Source organism: Mustelus asterias, chromosome 1, assembly GCF_964213995.1.
Source record: "Mustelus asterias chromosome 1, sMusAst1.hap1.1, whole genome shotgun sequence".
NCBI classification, from domain to species: domain Eukaryota; kingdom Metazoa; phylum Chordata; class Chondrichthyes; order Carcharhiniformes; family Triakidae; genus Mustelus; species Mustelus asterias.
The window spans coordinates 27,374,578-27,393,676 of NC_135801.1; the positions used below are offsets into that span (position 1 = coordinate 27,374,578).

The 19,099-nt window shown below is 44.6% G+C and overlaps 1 protein-coding gene across 1 annotated transcript in view; it reads right to left on the bottom strand.

Moving 5' to 3' along the window:
• Positions 1-19,099, bottom strand: part of ugl (ureidoglycolate lyase) — a 61,150-nt gene that overhangs the window by 24,401 nt on the left and 17,650 nt on the right. The window contains exons 4-8 of the mRNA XM_078210510.1: positions 14,026-14,244; positions 11,557-11,647; positions 1,260-1,336; positions 1,038-1,148; positions 194-253 (exon numbers count right to left, since the gene is read on the bottom strand). Of these exons, the coding sequence (XP_078066636.1) occupies positions 194-253; positions 1,038-1,148; positions 1,260-1,336; positions 11,557-11,647; positions 14,026-14,244 (558 nt within the window). The remainder of the gene's footprint in view (positions 1-193; positions 254-1,037; positions 1,149-1,259; positions 1,337-11,556; positions 11,648-14,025; positions 14,245-19,099) is intronic.

A 19,099-nucleotide genomic window follows, 5' to 3' on the forward strand; every position in this document is an offset into this window, starting at 1 on the left:
CTCATGGACTCAATCACAGACACTGAGAATTTTCGTATCAAAGCTAGAAGAGGATAACAGTAACTTAAAACAGTTGAGAATTTTAAAAAGGATATGGGACAGATAAAATGCAGTGTAAATTCAACTCACACGGTATCTAACAATTCACAACTTGAATTCAGTGCTATTTGTCAATTGTTCTACTGTAACCTACCTTCTCTTGAACCCAGACAAATATATTGTTCCACAATTTGGCTTCCAAATGAGTTTCAACCTGCAACGTGACAAAACAAACAGTCGTTAACCTTTCAGGACATGCATTTAATCAATATTTTCATCATTAGTTGGGCCATACCTAGGAAGGACCATACCCAGGAAAGTCCTAGGTTCAATCTGATCTCAGCCATACCAGCAGCAGTGCATTATAATTGACCTCCCTCCTGCTCACTGACCAGTAACTCTCATGGCATTAGCCAATATCTACCAAATTCAAAGAATGCCACCTATTTGTCATCGTTTTGGGCAAAATATAAATGGAATATGTTGAAAGTTTGGATAAATAATCCACCTATGGCCAACAATTCTTTGTCAAAAAAAGCAATGGCATAAATCATATGGATTGCACTGCAATTACTAAGGGCAGAACGGTGGCACAGTGGTTAGCACTGCTGCCTCACAGCGCCAAGGACCCGGGTTCGATTCCTGGCTTGGGTGACTGTCCGTACAGAGTCTGCACGATTTCCCCGTGTCTGCATGGGTTTCTTCCGGGTGCTCCGGTTTCCTCCCACTGTCCAAAGATGTGCTGGTTAGGTGCATTGGCCATGCTAAATTCTCCCTCAGTGTACCCGAAAAGGTGCCAGAGTGTGGTGACTAGGGGATTTTCACAGTATCTTCATTGTAATGTTAATATAAGCCTACTTGTGACGAATAAATAAACTTGTAAAACTTTAAATTAGTTTGGTGGCGGGATATTACTGTCACTATTGAGGCGGGGGGCAACCAGAAAACAATCACTAAAATGACTGTGATACAAGAGTTAATGTTAACATTCAGAGTACCTTTGACAGGTAAAAGAAAGGACCACATTCATTTTCGAACAAAATTCGCCCATTGTGGTACATCAGTAATCCAAAGTCAAACAGAGGGCCTGGGACCTCTTTTCCATTAACCTGTTGGTTGTAATCAATGCACATTTCACATGGAATTTTAGAACAGCCACAACCAGCAACAAAAAGCCTTAAGAAAATTACTTTCCAAGCAAAAACTGAAGAACAACATACCAGCATATTGTGTTCGACCATGTTCCACGCTCTGGGTCTTAGCATTAAAATGGGGGCCTTTGAAATAGGTGGTATATCTAGACGTATAATTCAACAATATTGTAACCATGTTACTATTGGTAAGTCCTGTCTTACACTCAGAAATAATCACATTCGCCTCAAGAAAAGCGACTAAACCTTAAAGATTTTTCGAAAGGCATATGAATGATACGGTAAAACACACAAGTTTTTTGTTCTTCTTCCTACCCTCCCATTCCCTTTCACTTGCTCAGAAACAATTTTACATCTAATTTTTCTCAGTTCTGAAATATTAACTCTGCTTTTCCCTCCCTCCACAGAAGCTGCAGAGTCTGTCCAGCATTTTCTGTTTTTAAAAATGACTGTCAAAAATCTTGGCCAGTCGACTCTTAATGATACTAATCTCCTCCACCCGGGAGAGTGTGCCAGGAGGTTAAGGGCCATGCCCTACCTTCAACCCCATCCGTTTCCCCAACACCATTTTCCTACTAATACTGATCACCTTCAGTTCCTCCCTCTCACTAAACCCTGTGTTCCCCAACAGTTCTGGTATGTTATTTGTACCTCATCTACATTACTTTAGGTTGCCCGATAGGCACGGCAAAGATGCTCATCTGAAAGGAGCAATAGCCTGATTCAAATAGCAGAATTGCTATTGTGGATGTACTGACTAAAGATGATATCCTGGCCTCAGGAGGCCCGGGTGCTACTGTGTACTCATAGAATCATAGAATCATAGAAACCCTACAGCACAGAAAGAGGCCATTCGGCCCATCGAGTCTGTACCGACCACAATCCCACCCAGGCCCTACTCCCATATCCCTAGATATTTATCCACTAATCCCTCTAACCTATGCATCCCAGGACACTAAGGGCAATTTTTTAGCATGGCCAATCAACCTAACCCGCACATCTTTGGACTGTGGGAGGAAACCGGAGCACCCGGAGGAAACCCACGCAGACACGAGGAGAATGTGCAAACTCCACACAGACAGCGACCCAAGCCGGGAATCGAACCCAGGTCCCTGGAGCTGTGAAGCAGCAGTGCTAACCATTGTGCTACCGAGCCGCCCACGGTACTCTGGGTACTTTTACATTTTAATGGTTAATAGTTCTTACAGTCAGAAACAGGGGAATTTATAGTAGGGAACAAAGAAATGGCTGACCAACTAAATACATATTTTGGTTCTGTCTTCACAAAGGAAGACACAAATAACATACCAGAACTGTTGGGGAACACAGAGTTTAGTGAGAGGGAGGAACTGAAGGTGTGATCGGTATTATTAGTAGGGAAATGGTGTTGGGGAAATTGATGGGATTGAAGGCCGATAAATCCTCAGGGCCTGATAATCTACATCCCAGAGCACTTAAGGAAGTGGCCCTAGAAATAGTGGATGCATTGGCGGTCATCTTCCAAGATTCTATAGATTTTGAAACAGTTCCTACAGATTGGGGGGTAGCTAATGTAACACCACTATTTAAAAAGGGAGGTAGAGAGAAAACAGGGAATTATAGACCAATCAGACTGATGTCAGTAGTGTGGAAAATTCTAGAGTCCAATAGCAAGGATTTTATAGCAGGGCACTTGGAAAGCTGTGGCCGGATTGGAAAGAGTCAGCATGGATTTACGAAAGGGAAATCATGCTTGACAAATCTACTACAGTTCTTTGAGGATGTAACCAATAGAGTTGATCAGGGGGGAGCCAATGGATGTGGTTTATTTGGACTTTCAAAAGGCTTTTGACAAGGTCCCACATAAGAGATTAACGTGCAAAATTAAAGCACATGGGATTAGGGGTAGTGTATTGAGGTGGAAAGAAAACTGGTTGTCAGAAAGGAAACAAAGATTAGGAATAAATGGGTCTTTTTCTAACTGGCAGACAGTGACCAGTGGGGTACTGCAGGGATCAGTGCTAGGACCCTAGCTATTCACAATGTATAGAAAACATGGAAACATAGAAAATAGGTGCAGGAGAAGGCCATTCGTCCCTTCGTGCCTGTACCACTATTCAATGTGATCATGGCTGATCATGTACTTTCAGTACCGCACTTGGGCTCTCTCTCCATGCCCCTTGATCCCTTTAGCCGCAAGGGCCACATCCAGCTCCCACTTGAACATATCTAACAAACTGGCCCCAACATCATTCTGTGGTAGAGAATTCCACAGGTTCACAACTCTCTGAGTGAAGAAGTTCTTCCTCACCTCAGTCCTGAATGGCTTACCCCTTACTCTTAGACTGTGACCCCTAGTTCTGGACTTCCCCAACATTGGGAGCATTCTTCCTGCATCTAGCCTGTCCAGTGCCATTAGGATTTTATATGTTTCTATGAGATCCCCTCTCATTCTTCTAAATTCCAGTGAGTACAAGCCCAGTCAAACCAGTCTCTCATCATATGCCAGCCCTGCCATTCCAGGAATCAGTCTGGCGAACCTTCACCAGACTTCCTCAATAGTAAGAATGTTCTTCCCAGGAGACTAAAACTATATAATATATATTAATGTATTATATATTAATAATAACTATATTAATGATTTAGATGAGGGAATTAAATGTAATATCTCCAAATTTGCAGACTAAGCTGAGTGGAAGGGGGGGTTGAGCTGTGAGGAGGATGCAAAGATGCTTTAGTGTGATTTGGACAAGCTGCATGAATGGATTAATGTATGGTAGATGCAGTATAATATGGATAAATGTGAGGTATCCACTTTGGTAGCAAAAGCAGGAAGGCAGAGTATTATCTGAATGACTATAGATTGAGAGAGGGGAATGTGCAACGAGACCTGGGTTTCCTCGTATACCAGTCACTGAAAATAAACATGCAGATGCAGCAGGAGGTGAAGAAGGCAAATGGTATGTTGGCCTTCATAGTAAGAGGATTCGAGTATAGGAGCAGGAATGTCTTGCTGCAATTATACAGGGCCTTGGTGAGGCCATATCTGGAATACTGTGTGCAGTTCTGGTCTCCTTACCTGAGGAAGGATGTTCTTGCTATGGAGGGAGTGCAGCGAAGGTTTACCAGATTGAATCCTGGGATGGTGGGACTGACATATGAGGAGAGATTGAGCCAGTTAGGATTGTATTCACTAGAGTTCAGAAGAATGAGGGGGGATCTCATAGAAATCTATAAAATGCTAACAGGACCCAACAGGGTAGATGCAGGAAGAATGTTCCCACTGGTGGGGGAGTCTACAACCAGGGTCACAGTCTAAGGATATGTTGCAAAACTTTCAGGATTGAACATAGAACATAGAACAGTACAGCACAGAACAGGCCCTTCGGCCCACAATGTTGTGCCGAGCTTTATCTGAAACCAAGATCAAGCTATCCCACTCCCTATCATCCTGGTGTGCTCCATGTGCCTATCCAATAACCGCTTAAATGTTCCTAAAGTGTCTGACTCCACTATCACTGCAGGCAGTCCATTCCACACCCCAACCACTCTCTGCGTAAAGAACCTACCTCTGATATCTTTCCTATGTCTCCCACCACGAACCCTATAGTTATGCCCCCTTGTAATAGCTCCATCCACCCGAGGAAATAGTCTTTGAACATTCACTCTATCTATCCCCTTCATCATTTTATAAACCTCTATTAAGTCTCCCCTCAGCCTTCTCCGCTCCAGAGAGAACAGCCCCAGCTCCCTCAACCTTTCCTCATAAGACCTACCCTCCAAACCAGGCAGCATCCTGGTAAATCTCCTCTGCACTCTTTCCAGCGCTTCCACATCCTTCTTATAGTGAGGTGACCAGAACTGCACACAATATTCCAAATGTGGTCTCACCAAGGTCCTGTACAGTTGCAGCATAACCCCATGGCTCTTAAACTCCAACCCCCTGTTAATAAAAGCTAACACACTATAGGCCTTCTTCACAGTTCTATCCACTTGAGTGGCAACCTTTAGAGATCTGTGGATATGGACCCCAAGATCTCTCTGTTCCTCCACAGTCTTCAGAACCCTACCTTTGACCCTGTAATCCACATTTAAATTAGTCCTACCAAAATGAATCACCTCACATTTATCAGGGTTAAACTCCATTTGCCATTTTTCAGCCCAGCTTTGCATCCTATCTATGTCTCTTTGCAGCCTACAACAGCCCTCCACCTCATCCACTACTCCACCAATCTTGGTGTCATCAGAAAATTTACTGATCCACCCTTCAGCCCCCTCCTCTAAATCATTAATAAAAATCACAAAGAGCAGAGGACCAAGCACTGATCCCTGTGGAACTCCGCTAGCAACCTGCCTCCAATCCGAAAATTTTCCATCCACCACCACCCTCTGTCTTCGATCAGACAGCCAGTTACCTATCCAATCGGCCAACTTTTCCTCTATCCCACACCTCCTCACTTTCATCATAAGCCGACCATGGGGGACCTTATCAAACGCCTTACTAAAATCCATGTATATGACATCAACTGCCCTACCTTCATCAACACATTTAGTTACCTCCTCAAAAAATTCTATCAAATTTGTGAGGCACGACTTGCCCTTCACAAATCCATGCTGACTATCCCAGATTAATCCGCATCTTTCTAAATGGTCGTAAATCCCATCCCTAAGGACCTTTTCCATCAATTTACCAACCACCGAAGTAAGACTAACCGGTCTATAATTACCAGGGTCATTTCTATTCCCTTTCTTAAACAGAGGAACGACATTCGCCATTCTCCAGTCCTCTGGCACTAACCCGTGGACAGCGAGGACCCAAAGATCAAAGCCAAAGGCTCTGCAATCTCATCCCTTGCCTCTCAAAGAATCCTAGGATACATTTCATCAGGCCCAGGGGACTTATCGACCTTCAGTTTATTCAAAACTGCCAGGACACCCTCCCTCCGAACATCTATTTCCTCCAGCCTATTAGCCTGTAACACCTTCTCTTCCTCAAAAACATGGCCCCTCTCCTTGGTGAACACTGAAGAAAAGTATTCATTCATCACCTCGCCTATCTCTACTGACTCCATACACAAGTTCCCACTACTGTCCTTGACCGGCCCTAACCTCACCCTGGTCATTCTTTTATTCCTCACATAAGAGTAAAAAGCCTTGGGGTTTTCCTTGATCCGACCCACCAAGGACTTCTCATGTCCCCTCCTAGCTCTCCTAAGCCCCTTTTTCAGCTCATTCCTTGCTAACTTGTAACCCTCAATCGAGCCATCTGAACCTTGTTTCCTCATCCCTACATAAGCTTCCCTCTTCCTTTTCACAAGACATTCCACCTCTTTTGTGAACCATGGTTCCCTCACTCGGCCATTTCCTCCCTGCCTGACAGGGACATACCTATCAAGGACACCCAGTATTTGTTCCTTGAAAAAGTTCCACTTTTCATTAGTTCCTTTCCCTGACAGTTTCTGTTCCCAGCTTATGCCCCCTAATTCTTGCCTAATCGCATCATAATTACCTCTCCCCCAATTGTAAACCTTGCCCTGCCGTACGGCCCTATCCCTCTCCATTGCAATAACAAAAGACACCAAATTGTGGTCACTATCTCCAAAGTGCTCTCCCACAACCAAATCTAACACTTGGCCCGGTTCATTTCCCAGTACCAAATCCAATGTGGCCTCACCTCTTGTCGGCCTATCCACATACTGTGTCAGGAAACCCTCCTGCACACACTGCACAAAAACTGCCCCATCCGAACTATTTGACCTACAAAGGTTCCAATCAATATTTGGAAAGTTAAAGTCCCCCATGACAACTACCCTGAGATAAGGAAATAAAGATATTGAGATAAGGAAAAATTTCTTCACCAGAGAGTGATATGCCTATGGAATTTGCCATTACAGAAAGCAAATGAGGCCAAAATGTATGTTTTCAAGAAGGAATTAGATACAGCTCTTGGGGTTAAAGGGATCAAAGGATATCGGGGAAAGCGGGAACAGGTTACTGAGTTGGATGGTCAGCCATGATCATAGTGAATAGTGGGGTGGGATTGAAGGGCTGAATGGCCAACTCCTGCTCCTATTTTCTGTTTCTATGTTTCTTATGGCCAGGAGGAGCATACATTAGGTGTTCTGCTTTGCCAAGTCTTTCCTTCCTCCGGATAGAGAATCCACCTCCACCCTTTCACTACCTAACCTGCAACCAAATCTGAGAGTCTCAGGCAGCCCAGTGACACCATTTCAAGTGGCTGCATATATTCTAGTGGCTGGAATATATTCTGGGTCCCATGCTATAATATCCTGGACCTCACACTTCAGGGAGACTAATAGTCTGGTTAGCCTTTGCACTCATAATACCCAGCCCAGTAAAAACCATCCCCTAATATTTGAAACATAGTAGTCTGACTGATATTTTAATATGTTAAAGTCAATGGAAATTTTAATTGTCTCATTATGTCTGCTTAAAAGTGAACTTGCCAAAGTTTACCAATAAATAACCCTACTGAAGACAATAAAACATTACTGAAAGAAATTACATACATTAAAAAAATTGCTGTCGGTGGTAACCAAACAAAACGGCCAGTTAAACTACAAACTTTACTTCAAGAAAATACTATAGTTGAACTTGGCAAATCTACACACAAGGCAACGCAAGCAGCAATTCATAACTCTAAGATAGATACAGAGTACAGAAATGAGATAGAGTCTGGTGAACTCACGTGGCAACAATAATCTCTCCCTCAATGTCAACAAAACAAAGGAGATTGTCATTGACTTCAGGAAGTGTAAAGAAGAACATGCCCCTGTCTACATCAATGGGGACGAAGTAGAAAGGGTCAAGAGCTTCACGTTTTTAGGTGTCTAGATCACCAACAATCTGTCCTGGTCTCCCCATGCCGACACTATAGTTAAGAAAGCCCACCAACACCTCTACTTTCTCAGAAAACTAAAGAAATTTGGCATGTCAGCCAAGACTCTCACCAACTTTTACAGATGCACCATAGAAAGCATTCTTTCTGGTTGTATCACAGCTTGGTATGGCTCCTGCTCTGCCCAAGAAACTACAAAAGGTCATGAATGTAGCCCAATCCATCACACAAACCAGCCTCCCATCCATTGACTTGGTCTACACTTCCCACTGCCTCGGCAAAGCAGCCAGCATAATTAAGGACCCCGGACATTCTCTCTTCCACTTTCTTCCTTCAGAAAAAAGATACAAAAGTCTGAGGTCATGTACTGACTCAAGAATAGCTTCTTCCCTGCTGCTGTCAGACTTTTGAATGGACTTACCTTGCATTAAGTTGATCTTTCTCTACACCCTAGCTATGACTGTGACAGTACCTTCTGCACTCTCTCGTTTCCTTCTCTATGAACGGTATGTTTTGTCTGCATAGTGCGCAAGAAATAATACTTTTCACTGTATGTTACTACATGTGACAATAATAAATCAAATCAAAAAAAATTTATATTTTAGGATTCTAAGGAAAATAAAAGCTGTAGCCTTCTAAACGGGGGTTAAAAAGTTGTCGGTGTGTCATATTCATTTCAATGGGTTTACTGTCTTTGTTCTCAGGAAAGTAGCCTTAGAACACCAAATCCTGTATTTTGTTGGCAATAATTGGAATTTGAAAACTGGCCCTAGCATTCATTTCATTATCATGAACCGTTTTTATGAATTTTATTATTGTGTAATATATCAGGCTAATCATAGAATCCCTACAGTGCTGAAGGAGATTATTTGGCCCATCGTGCCTGCACCAACAACAATCCTACCCAGGTCCTATCCCTGTAACCCCACATATTTACCCTGCTCATCCCCCTGACACTAAGGGACAATTTAGCATGGCCAATCAACCTAACCCGCACATCTTTGGCATGTGGGAGGAAACCGGAGCACCCGAAGGAAACCCATGCAGATACGGGGAGAACATGCAAACTCCGCACAGTGACCCAAGGCTGAAATTGAACCACCATGCTGCAGTGTTCAAACGGTTAGGCAAATAGTTCAAATATGGAAAAAGAGTTGAACTTCAGAGGTGAGGAAAGAATGACTGCCCTTGACATAATTTGACCGAGTATGGAATCAGGGAGCCCAAGCAAAACTAGAGGCAATGGGAATCTGGGGAAAACTCTTTATTGGTTGGAGTTAAAACTAGCACAAAGGAAGGTGGTTGGTGGTTATTAGTGGTCAATCATCTCAGCTCCAGGATTCCACTACTGGAGTTCCTCAGGGTAGTATCCAAGGCCCAATCATCTAGAAGTACAAGGGTAGCAGACAGATGGCAACAGCAGCACCTGGGGGTTCCCCTCCAAGCCACTAACCATCCTGACTTGGAAATATTCCTGCACTGTTGTTGGGTCAAAATCTTGAACTCCCTCCTTAACAGCACTATGGGTGTACCTATCTGTTTTGGGGCCACTGCTGTTTGTAATATTTATTAATGATCTGGATGAGGGTATAGTTGGGTGGATTAGCAAATTTGCTGATGACACCAAAGTCGGTGGTGTGGTAGACAGTGAGGAAGGGTGTCGTAGTTTGCAGGAAGACTTAGACAGGTTGCAAAGTTGGGCCGAGAGGTGGCGGATGGAGTTTAATGCGGAGAAGTGTGAGGTAATTCACTTTGGTAGGAATAACAGATGTGTTGAGTATAGGGCTAACGGGAGGACTTTGAATAGTGTGGAGGAGCAGAGGGATCTAGGTGTATGTGTGCATAGATCCCTGAAAGTTGGGAATCAAGTAGATAAGGTTGTTAAGAAGGCATATGGTGTCTTGGCGTTTATTGGTAGGGGGATTGAATTTAGGAGTCGTAGCGTTATGTTGCAACTGTACACAACTCTGGTGCGGCCGCACTTGGAGTACTGTGTGCAGTTCTGGTCCCCACATTACAGGAAGGATGTGGAGGCTTTGGAGAGGGTGCAGAGGAGGTTTACCAGGATGTTGCCTGGTATGGAGGGGAGATCCTATGAGGAGAGGCTGAGGGATTTGGGATTGTTTTCGCTGGAAAGGCGGCGGCTAAGAGGGGATCTTATTGAAACATATAAGATGATTAGAGGTTTAGATAGGGTGGATAGTGATAGCCTTTTTCCTCTGATGGAGAAATCCAGCACGAGGGGGCATGGCTTTAAATTGAGGGGGGGTAGTTATAGAACCGATGTCAGGGGTAGGTTCTTTACCCAGAGGGTGGTGAGGGATTGGAATGCCCTGCCAGCATCAGTAGTAAATGCGCCTAGTTTGGGGGCGTTTAAGAGATCCGTAGATAGGTTCATGGACGAAAAGAAATTGGTTTAGGTTGGAGGGTCACAGTTTTTTTTTTTAACTGGTCGGTGCAACATCGTGGGCCGAAGGGCCTGTTCTGCGCTGTAATGTTCTATGTTCTATGTTCTACACCACATAGACTGCAGCAATTCAAGAAGACAGGTCACCACCATCTTCTTAAGGGCAATTAAGGATGGACAATAAATGTTGTCCTAGCCAGTGATGTCCATGTCCCTTGAATGAATAAAAATAAATAGAAAATAGCTCCGACCTTCGGGGGCAGTGGGAACCCAGCACAAGCCACTACTAGTTTCCCAAAACGGAAACCACTCATGATGGCCATGCTGCTGGTGGGGAGGAATCGCTCAGAGGCCATAAAGCCCCCAAGTAGTCGGGGAAATGGTTGGGTGATGCCCTGGCAGTGCCAATGGTTGGCATTGTCAAGGTGCCAAGGTGGCACTGGCAAGCGCAAGGCCTGAGGGGGGTCCCTGAAAGGGACAGGGCCTTAATTGACCCCATAGCAGTGTATCGCTTACTTGAGGAGCAGGGGAAGGGAAAGGGGCCCAATATCTCGGTGATGGGGAGGGGGAGGGGCGTTGCTGGGTCACCCTCTGCCTGCATCGTGGGTGGTCCTGAGGATCGTGATGTCTGTGGTGAGGAGGTGAGGGGTGCCTTCAACTTAACTTTGAGATCGGGGCGGCCTGAGGAGTCAGTCTTGTCAGCATCTTTAGGTCCCCACTCCATAAGTGCAGATGAATTCAATGAAAATCTTCCCAGGCTCCAAAAATATTCCTAAGTCTGGTTGAATTGTGAACTGAATCGTCACAAACCATCCAGTAGGAATCTCAACGGTTTTCCTGCTGGGGACAACACTTAGCAAGGTTTTGGGAGCATTCTGGAAGTGGATAGCTCAGTGAATGGTATCTTGTATTCTAGCCCGTTGAGACTCCGGTTATTTATCTATCTGTGTGTGTGTAACACACTTAATCTAACAACACTTCATAAATCCCCAGGTTCACACAGTCAAGACAGTTAGAAAGTGAAAACTATGGAAGGATGCTTGTTTGTTTAACAAAGCTATTGTCTGGCCATTGAGAGAAAAAACAAATCAAAGCAACCAAAATGGTAGCTGGATTCTTACCTGGAAACTGATTATGAACTGCCTTGTACACATTGGAAAGTCCTCGGATTTGATTGAAGTAGGTTGGACAGTGACCATCATCAAAATCTGTCTGAAAACATAAATCAAAATATATCAATCATTCCAACAGTTTTTCTTGGAGAGAAGAACCTCATTTATATAGGTATTCTTATCATTCTAATTCTCTTTCCATTACTAGTGGTACACTAAGGCAGACTTTTACCTGTTTCCACAGCTAGTAATTCCTGGAACAGGTCACTAGTCTGTCGCCAGGGGTTTATAGCTTGAGGGGTGCCACTCCACATCAAGTGCGGCTGACCAGGAGTCTCCCCCACCAGTCATTGGCGTGCTTGGAATGATTTTGCAGGTTGACACACTCAACCTGTTTGGCCGCATTATGAACACATCTTCCTTGGTCATCAAGTCCTGGGGTGGGACTCGAACCTGGAACTTCTGACTCAGAGGCAGGGATGCTACCCACTGCGCCACAAGACCTCGTTCACTTGGCACATCATAACATTCAGGGCTTTGGGCCAAGTGCTGGCAGATGAGATTAGGAGGGAGTTCAGGTGTTTCTAATGTGTCACTGCGGACTCGATGGGCTGAAGGGCCTATTCTGAGCTCTATGATTCTATGAGATTTACAAACTCACCTTGAGCCAGAGTTCTGATGAAAGATAAACAAAAAATGCTGGAAAACCTCAGCAGGTTTGACAGCACCTGCGGAGAGAGAATAGAGCCAATGTTTTGAGTCTGGATGATCCTTCGTCAGAGCTGATGAAAGATTCTGGTGAAAGATCATTGACCTGAAACTTTAACTCAATTTCTCTCTACACAGATGTTGCCCGACCTGAGTATTCCTAGAATTTTCTGCTATTATTTCACCCAGGACCTTGATGCCATCACTCCAGAATTACTGCCTAGCCAATGACTCCATAGTCTTAAATGTTATTATAATGAACGATTACCAAAGTAACCTTTCTGACTTTTCGCTACACAACTGGCAATCAGTCAGCAGCTTATAGAAGGCATCGGCTCAGCTGTTCCCACTTTAATTTATGCCTGGTAAAGTATTTTGAATCTGCTGTAAATATCGAGAAGCCAGCATGGCAAATGATGAAACTTCATTGATGTTGACTTTGAGTGATAGGACTTGAAATGACCACTTCCTGATTGGAAGGTATTTGATGCCCTGGAAGCTGGTCACTTGAAGACACAAATCAAAGTCCACCATGATAACTTAAGTTTCACCAGAATAGTAAATTAAAGGACTCATAAAGGAAATCAAGTTATATTGAAGGATTGTTGTTATTTATCATAGGATCCCTACAGTGCAGGGGGAGGTCATTTGGCCCATCAAGCCTGCACCGATAACAATCTTACCCAGGCCCTATCCCTGTAAGCCCCCCATATATTTACCCTACTAATCCTCCTGACAGGGCAATTTAGCATGGCCAATCCACCTAACCTTATAGCTTATAAATGTTTCCATCACTAATTAGGAGTTCCTTTGTAAGTTACTGCAAAGGAGAGGTTACATTTCCTGAATTTGTTTATTGTCACTAAATAATGAAAATGAAAAGAATTTTTCTTGGTTTAGCAGATTTTTAAAAAATTATACTGTATTTGCTTAAGTCCATTCTCTTTTTGTACCTGCTGTTGTAACAGCATGCTTTCCCTTTGATTCAGGAGATTGATATACTCTGGAAAACATAAAGCTGTTTCTAAGTCTGTTAATATTTTAGTCAATAACATTGCACTAATGTGAATTATGATTGATCCTTCTAAGTTCCATTCCCTTCAATCACTCTTTCCTAACACAGAGCTTTCTACTGTTGTGTATTTTTTCATCTAGTTTAAAATTAATGATATTCTCAAACTAAGCAGAATTAAGTTCAAAGTATTAAGATTTTTGAAGGGGCATGGCAGAATTTGTAGAACGAGGTTGCCCAAGCATTCATTCTTTCTCCAATAAAGAAAAATGATACAGGCCAATGTTTATTCTTATTGCAAGTGTCTTCCTGTAGCAACTCACCCAAGATCACTGATCTTTTTTATTTACAAGTCACAAGTAGGCTTACATTAACACTGCAATGAAGTTACTGTGAAAATCCCCTAGTTGCCACACTCCAGCGCCTGTTTGGGGACACTGAAGGAGAATTTAGCATGGCCAATCCACCTAATCAGCATGTCTTTTGGACTGTGGGAGGAAACTGGAGCACCCAGAGGAATCCCATGCAGACACAGGGAGAATGTGCAGACTCTGCACAGACAGCGATCCAAGCCGGGAATCAAACCCGGGTCCCTGGCGCTGTGAGGCGGCAGTGCTAACCACTGTGCTAAGTGCTGTTGTGAGGCAGCAGTGGTTACACTGTGCCACCGTGCTGCCTGGGAGTGAGATGTGCACCAATCCTACTCTGCCAGTTTCTCATCCCTCATGGTAATAAAACTAAAGAGTAGGATCTCTTACCTGAATACCCTGTGCACTGGACCGCAAGGCCCTGATGAAATGTTCAGTATTGGCTGGAGACACATCTCCAAGATCTACGTGTCTGTTCTGTAATCTCCAAGGAACTGGCTGAACTCTCCAGGACTGATCCTCTCGGATGTGTGAGGTTTGAGGCAAAAACTCAGGAATTCCACATCGACGATCCAGGTCCAGTTTTGCAATAATTCTCGACCGTAAAATCTGCACAACACAAAGAGCTCAGTTAATCCAAATTAAGTAGCACCATTTGATTGAATTCAAGATGACAACGCTTGCTCATCTTTCTGCAGGTTGAACCATTGGAGTAGGGTTCTGGTTTACAATGTGTTCACACAGAGCTCCAGATCATTGTAACATCAGGGTAGTTGGGGAGAGGATTGGATAGATCTGTTCAGCAGGGGAGGGCATGATGACAACTTCAGGTAGGAATTGTGGACTGGATTTTACCAGCCCTGAGACTGGGATGTTTTAGAGTTTAGTTACAGTTTGAGAATCCCTACAGTGCAGAAGGAGGCCATTCGGCCCATCGAGTCTGCACCGATCACAACCCCACCAGGCCCCATCCCCATACATTTACCCTACCCAGTCATCTTGTCATTAAGGGGCAATTTAGCATGGCCAATCCACCTAACCCACACATCTTTGGATTGTGGGAGGAAACTGGAGCAACCGGAAGAAGCCCACGCAGATACAGGGAGAACGTGCAAACCCCACACAGACAGTGATTCAAGCCAGGAATTGAACCCGGGTCCCTGGCGATGAGGCAGCAGTGCTAACCACTGTGCCATGGTGCTGCCTCAAGGGAAGTCTCGTAAAATGGTGACAGCACGCGAGGGGAGACCAACATCTTCCCACAACTATGGGATTTTCTCAATGGCAGGAGCCTCAGTGGTGCACCAATTGAACCAATTAATTGGCCAAATAATAGTCATTTTCTGTCCTCGCCGCATTTTACCTCCGTCATGGAGCCCCAACGCCACTTGGGGGACTGTCTGGTAAACCTTGGTGGCCTTCCAATCTGTACCCAGGAAACGGGTGGGGAGGGTCTTCTTTCACAGTTACTCCAGGGTCAGAGACGCCACCATTGGAAGGGTTACTCCGACAAAAAACAGAAACCAGTTGTGATGGCCACACCAGAGAGGTCGGAGGACACTGAAGCCCCCAGATGGTCAGGGAAATAGTTGGTGGTGCCCTGCCAGTGTCAACCTGGCATCCTGGCAGTGCCAACAATTGGCATTGTCAGGGTGCCAGGGTGGGACTGGCAAGGCAAGGTGCCTGAAGGGGTCCCTGAAAAGTATAGGGCCTTCAGGAAGGTGCGATCAAGGAGTTAGTGGCAGCCAGTCCCCATGACTGTATTTTCAACAGTGTATCACTCACTTTGAGAGTGGGAGGGTAGGAAAGAGGGCCCAATGCCCTGATGCTAGTGAGGATGAAGATTGTCAGTTCACCACCATGCGTGGTAGGAGATTTCACCCAGACATTTGGTGATGGGGGGGGGGATTGCCCCCCTGAGGTCATGTGTTGGGGGTGTTACTCATGTTTGCTGGGGGTCACGATGCCACCATTGGAAGCGTTGCTCCACTGATTGCCTGGTGCTGATTCCCGGCCTGGGTACCAGTAAATTAGTTAGAATGAACTTACCTGGCCTTCGAGGGCACCTCAAAATGGAGGCACCCTCTGCTCTCTGTCACCTCAACAGCATCCACCTTTTCTAGCAGTGCTGTTGAGGTGGGCTGCCGGGCCTCTGATTGGCCCGGATGCTCCAGGGAATGGACTGCCATCCTTATTAGGAAAGCAGCCCAAGCAGCTCCATTGAGGCAGCACGGTGGCACAGTGATTAGCACTGCTGCCTCACAACGCAAGGGACCCAGGTTCGATCCCCGGCTTAGGTCACTGTCTGTGCGGATTCTGCATGTTCTCCCCGTGTCTGCGTGGGTTTCCTCCGGGTGCTCAGGTTTCCTCCCACATTCCAAAGATGGGTGGATTAGGTTGATTTTCCGTGCTAAATTGCCCTTGGTGTCGGGGGATTAGCAGGGTAAATAAGTGGGGTTATGGAGATAGGGCTGGGTGGTATTGTGGTTGGTGCAGACTCAATGGGCCGAATGGCCTCCTTCTGCTCTGTAGAGATTCTATAATTACTTGGCTGCTGCAGGTAAAATGGCAAACAGGGTCCACCCACTCGGGCTCGGGATCATCTTTTGGTCTCAGTAGCGGGACAATCTATCACAGAGTCACTGCACCAATCAACTGAGCCTCAATAGCATGATGAACTTCGATTTCAACACAGACTTAGGCAGGAGAAAGAAAGAGTGGAGGGAAGTGTACTCAGAGCTCAGGAGGAAAAAGAAAACAAAAGTCTTAGCAGAAATGATTATATTGGTGTCAATAAAAGAGAGAAACACAGAGACAGATGGACAAAAAGATTTAAAAGTTTGTGTTGGAGTAGGGGAGGATGGCGGTGCCCTGTGTTAGGGAGAATTCCTGATACTCACTAACTCTTGTATGAAGCAAGAGTTGTTGATATTAAGTGAAGCCACCTGGGATGACCCTATCTGTGGGGATTTCCAAGGATCAATTCCGCAAAAGCTCGGTACACTGATATACATCCTAGCAGCTAACCCAGTATGTCTGGAACCAGGTCACCCGTCCGTTCTGTGATTCTGTGGTGAAATATATCGCCTCCCTCACAGAATTTGGAAACTTTCACCCTGATACCCCATCAACGTCTCGTACAGCACATCACTGTGTCAATATATCATGTTACTTTCTTTCCTTATTTTTATTTCAAGTTCTGATTTACGACATGTAACTGGAAACTGTTCTCCCACCCCTGGTTTAAGGGGTGCTGCTGCATTGAAAATAACCTTTTGGCTTGGCAGTGTCGTGTTTGACCTTCAACGTGCTGCATCACCAAACAGCAGCATGCAGACTTGTGCCAAGAACTCTCCACAAACTGTATTCCAAATGTGAACTATGCCAACAGTGGGCTGAGCCACATGTTCTCCTGCAAAGAGGAAATCAGAAGGCTAGTCACGCTGGACTGTTACATTTGCACCACAAAATAGCAGCTGTAACTTGGTAAAAAGACAGTTTTAAGTTTCTTACGAGCTATTTGATAAAGTGGGGAAGAGAAATAAAAATATTCAAGAAAGATTTAAATGTAAAAATGCAATATATTGAATTAGATTATGTTTGCATGGCAAAGCAGTATCTAAACAAAAGAAAATTAGCAACATACACAGCATCAATGCAATGTTCAGCAACTCAGTATTAGGAAGAGACACCTGGAAGAGCTGACAGGCTTTTCTTTAGCCCATATTTTATATTCATAGAATCATAGAATCCCTATAGTGCAGAAGGAGGCCATTTGGCTCATCGAGCCTGCACCAACAATGAACCCATCCAGGACCTACCTCTGTAACCCCATATATTTACCCTACTAATCCCCTGACACTAATGGACAATTTAGCATGGCCAGTCCACCTAACTTGCACAACTTTGGACTGAGAGAGGAAACTGGAGCACCCGAAGGAAACCCACACAGACATGAGGAGAACGTGCAAACTCCACACAGACAGGGACCCAATCCAGGAATCGAACCCAGCTCCCTTGTGTTGTGAGGCAGCAGTGCTAACCATTGTGCCACCATGCCATTAATTTGCTGAATACAGTTAATAGTTTGCTTGCTGCTAATGTTTGCACTGCAGACTTGAGTATGACTCCAAAACATGACACTTATTGGACAGTGATTAGGAGCAGGAAATATTGCCTGACTAATCTCCTCATTGATTCCAATTTTAGCTCTCCTATGCCCAATCCAGTGAATTCAACACAAAGGAGGAAGTGGGACAGTGTGGTTTCTGTCTGCTGCATAGCACCATATGTGGCCATCATGGAAGTCTTAATTTTCAAACACACTGAAGCCTGATTGGAAGTCAAACATCCTGCATTATACCTGTACACACATGAGATCCATGGCACCATCAAAAGGTGCTTTTCAGCCATGCACCAAAGTAATTACATGGTGTTGGCACCAGATATTCATCAGTGTAAATCTGAAGTCTTCAACAGAGAGTCATTTAGAATTAAAATCCATCTTTAAACCAGGAATCTTTTTCAGATATGGGTAGTTAACCCTCCATCAATTTATCTACAGTTTATTGTGCTTAATTAAAAATCAAAACTTGCTATCTATGAGAGATCCCATGGCTCTGTGACTGGTGTGTTCCCTTGCTGTGGATCTGAATCCACATCCATCCATCAGTGTTTTTCAACTTCCCTCCTCTAATGTCTCTCTGTCGCTGTTTAAGTTACAGAGTCATAGAGGTTTACAGCATGGAAACAGGCCCTTCGGCCCAACTTGTCCATGCCGCCTTTTTTAAAAAAAAAACCCCTAAGCTAGTCCCAATTGCCCGCATTTGGCCCATATCCCTCTATACCCATCTTACCCATGTAACTGTCTAAATGCTTTTTAAAAAACAAAATTGTACCCGCCTCTACTACTACCTCTGGCAGCTCGCTCCTGACACTCACCACTCTCTGCGTGAAAAAATTGCCCCTCTGAACCCTTTTGTATCGCACCCCTCTCACCTTAAACCTATGCCCTCTAGTTTTAGACTCCCCTACCTTTGGGAAAAGATATTGACTATCTAGCTGATCTATGCCCCTCATTATTTTATAGACCTCTGTAAGATCACCCCTCAGCCCTCTACGCTCCAGAGAAGAAAGTCCCAGTCTATCCAGCCTCTCCTTATAACTCAAACCATCAAGTCCCGGTAGCATCCTAGTAAATTTTTTCTGCACTCTTTCTAGTTTAATAAGATCCTTTCTATATTTTGTGTGGGGTGGGGGAGGGGGGGGGGCAGAACTGTACACAGTATTCCAAATGTGGCCTTACCAATGTCTTGTACAACTTCAACAAGCCGTCCCACCTCCTAATTTCAATGTTCTGACCAATGAAAGCAAGCATGCTGAATGCCTTCTTCACCACTCTGTCCACCTGTGATTCCACTTTCAAGGGGCTATGAACCTGTATCCCTAGATCTCCTTGTTTTGT